Raw genomic sequence first — 3863 nt, forward strand, 5'->3', positions numbered from 1 at the left:
CAGCTGGAAGTACCATCTGACAGGTAAGCTCATACAGCAACTTGTCTGACATCACTTTCCACAGATTGTTAAAACTATTAATCCAAATTTGTCCTTTGGTGTTCTTCTATTCACATGCTGCTCGAAGAGGCTAAATGCCAAGTCAATAGAGCAACTCTCCAATTAAAAAGAGGAAAGGAGCAATTGCATGAGCTGCAATGCCAATGCCCAGAAGCTGAAAAATTTCTTAGTTAAAATGGTGGAGGCTCAGGCACTGCATGTACCCACAGATCTCAGGTGCAAAAGCCCAGGTACAGACAGAGTAACTTGATATTATTAAACTGATAACTTGAGTAACATGCACCAACACTTCCCTACTGCCTATGGGGTACAAGTGGAGGTCTATTACAAAAGCTTCCACTTATATAAAAGCCTTTCTAGTCCTTTTCCTGAAAGTACGCCAATCTGCTCCAGAAATGACTATAAAGAAAATACAGCATCCTAGAAAACCACTAGGAACTCCAGAATGCAAGTAGGCAAGGCATTAAGGGGGGTGGGGTGGGGGAGGCCTGAGAAGCATAAAGCCCTGCGGGACGGTCTACAGCATGGATCTGTGTGTCCTGTTGCAGGGACACCCTGGCCAGCCTGCAGCACTCTGCTCTCAGCAGCTCACCTTGTCTGTCTTCCCTTTCAGAATCTATGTCAGCTTCTTTGACATCAGTGCTGGCAACGTAGGCTGGAACAACACCACCTTTGCTTGAGGTGCCCTTGGGTGGTAACAGCTTATTCCTCAACCCTCACCATGGTTTTTGAGCACCGCAGTTGTAGACATGTTACCAGTATCTGGCACAAATGCAAAAGGCAACAGTACCTTAGTAGCTGCTACCCACTGCTGTTTTAACATCTTGTCTGCTGCTTAAATAAAAGTTAAAATCCAGCAGGAGCCTTATGACTGAGAATGTCTTGTTGTTCTGGAAACACCCGTGGTTGAGATGGAAGGTGCCTTCTCAAAATACTCTTTACAGCAGCTTTTCTTTTTAAAAACAGCTTAGTCTTTTGTGTGAAGATGAACACTCCATTTGGATATGCCTTTACCCTGTTCATGCGCAACAGCCTGGCCAAATTTAGATAGAACTATCTTGACCTGATTTCAAAATACATTTAAATCAATAGATGTGGCTATCAATGTGGCATTCGGACCTCCCTCCCAAAGGAGGAACGACATGATTGCCTCTTATTTAAAAGGGATGGATTGCAGACCAGGTCCTCCTTAGATCTAACGCTACATGGACATCTAGCTGGTTAGCAGAAAAACTTGTGCTGTGAGTCTCCCTGGGCTTAGCATAGGCAGAGGGAGTAAGTGGAAAAACCCACTGTTCACTGTTCTGCCCTCCCCTTTTCATCCATTGAACAATTTGCAGTGACAGTGAAGATTAGAGCACAGCTCAAAATGAGGCAGAGGCACAGTGAGCTACTCCCGGAGGCCAAAGTGATGAATTAATTATGAAAGGAAGATTTACGTATAAATATTTATTATTCAAGCCCTCGGTCAGACAAGATCATTTGCTTACAAAGTAAAATAAAAAGATTGAGTACAGATATGTTTCCTGAATCTCTAAAGTTAGGTGTATTGTGACTTTTTTTTTTCTGGAAGAACAAACCCCATCTCCCCCCTATTCTGAGCTCTATTGTGAACATCCCATTTTGTCCCTATCACAGCTTTGCTTTGCAGCCACGGTCTTTAAATACAAGCCTGCACCTCAACCTGCAAACATGCTTTGTTGGGATAACAAATGAAAGCTGCTTTGGTGAATTAAAGCAGTACAGCCAATAAAGCAATGTGCTACTTAGCATCTAAACACAGTATATCTTATTAAATATTGTTCACTCCACTTAAAGCCTTGTGGAGCTGCCCATTGAGGAAGGAAGGCATGACATGAGGTAGGTATTCTTTTGGCAGAATGGCTACAAAGCCCCTAAACACAGCAGGACCTTCCATGGGGAGGCAGTTTCCTTCTCCAGAAATCAATCTGCCTTCTTCACAAAGCCACTCAGTCAAAGAATGCTGCCCCTGCCTGATCTTGGAGCCACAGCACCAGCGTTCTCTGATGTTCTCCTGGCTCCTCTTCCCTGGTCCAGTTGCTCTGTGCTCAGGTTTTGGCTGCGATGCAGTTGGGTATGTACAACTGCAACCCGTGAATGTCCCAGCCCTGCTATTTGCAATCAGCCTCCAGGAAAGCCTTCAGCCCACCCTACGTATCTTCTGAAGCCTTTCTATGCTACTTTCAGAGTTATTCTCAGAGCATCCAGACCCTGAAATGTGTGTTCCTTAGATACCTCATGGCACAAGTACAATGAAGACCACCTCTACTTGCTAACAACCCTTATAGTCTCTAATAGGGAACGTAAAAGCTGCCTTTGCCTCTGTCTCTGGCACAGCATTAGAATACTCTTTGGTATATTTCTGTAAAACATTTTACCTGTCAGTATTTTGCTCTTAGACACATTCCTTCATTGTTCTTATTTTAATCACAGGCAATTAAGACAGATGCTGTACATCCAGAAAATGCATTATGAATGCATGAGTGTGGAGCAATTGCTTGAGAGAGGGGTATGCACAAGTACAGTGGTATTTGGTTAACTTCTAAAAATGCATCTTTAGAAGCTATGAAAACGTACGCACTGCTTCTTCCTTAGTCAAGGAGGCAAAAGAGAGCGAAATTGCGGATGTCTCTCCATTGTGTGGCAGCATGGCCAGGGTCTGCCTCTTTGGGCCTGGCAGGCCCCAGAGCAAGCACACCAGTGCTGATATTGCTCTCAAGTTTTCCTTCGTGCACTGACAGAATTTCCACCCCACCTCCATGCAAAAGATCTGGGAGGCAGAAAGGTGGGAGGAATAACTGGCACTACGCAACGGCAGGGAACTGAGGATATCAAAGGAAGGAAACTTATCTTCAATTCCTAATAGCACCGTTAATCACTTAGAAAGTAAGTGCTCCAGTTCTCAGGATTATAGTTTGTGCCACTCCAAAGCGCTCCCATATAATACCATCCCTTACTCTTCATTCAGGGCCATGTGTTCACATGTGTAACATGTACGTATGTACGGTCAAGCCTTCTAGCAGGAGCAGTGCTGGGACTTTGTGAAAAATTAACACGTGTTCGATTCCTGTGTGTAAAATGTCTGCGTGGAGAGGGCTCCGGGCCTGATCCTCTTTAGCCTTCCTGTGAGTCATTGCAAGCAGCACAGCAGAGAGCTGCGCCGCGGCAGTGTAGGAGGCAGGGAGGGGAGCCGTGCCCTCCGCAGCCTACGTGCATCACATCACACAGCCCAGCACAAGGCTCATCGCTCAGGCTGCCTCTCACCTCCGAATAGACACGCACCATTTCATTTCTAAGCAAAAAAAGATCACTTCTGCCTTTTCCCAGTAGAAAAATATGGTGTGAAATTGGGAATGCTGAGGAGTAATAGATCACTTTCAATTTGACTGAAAAACATTAGAGAATAATTAACATGCCAGCAAGTCAGACGGTGCTGCTGACATCATGTTAAAGCAATGTGCACAGTTAAAAACTGTACAAATGGGCCTTTACTTTGCAAAAGAAATAAATTCCTTTTGGAGCCACGGCAAGTACCCCTTTTTGCAACTTCCAGACTAGGGCCTCTAGCCCTTTTTGGCCCTGATCCTGCAAAAGCCAGTGGGAATGCTACGACGGCAGTACCACATGCGTTGATACCAGGTTATGTATGAACTGCCCAGCGCGGCAGGGCTCAGTTCCAGGGAGGAGCCTACAACGTAACCTCAAAAAATGCTCGGTGGTAGTAACAAACCAAACGAATAACGGCGGAAAGGGGGCAGAGTTCTGGCCGGGACGCTGCGGCG

The 3863-nt window shown here is 45.4% G+C and overlaps 1 protein-coding gene across 1 annotated transcript in view; it reads left to right on the forward strand.

Annotated features, from left to right (window-relative positions):
- The window catches only part of LOC104161863 (macrophage migration inhibitory factor-like), a 5667-nt gene extending 4927 nt beyond the window's left edge, over nt 1–740 (forward strand). The window contains exon 3 of the mRNA XM_009700436.1: nt 638–740. Coding sequence (XP_009698738.1) covers nt 638–740 — 103 coding nt within the window. The remainder of the gene's footprint in view (nt 1–637) is intronic.
- The last annotated feature ends 3123 nt before the right edge of the window (nt 741–3863 follow it).

The sequence above is a fragment of the Cariama cristata genome, unplaced genomic scaffold, assembly GCF_000690535.1.
Source record: "Cariama cristata isolate BGI_N322 unplaced genomic scaffold, ASM69053v1 scaffold17995, whole genome shotgun sequence".
Taxonomy (NCBI): Eukaryota; Metazoa; Chordata; class Aves; order Cariamiformes; family Cariamidae; genus Cariama; species Cariama cristata.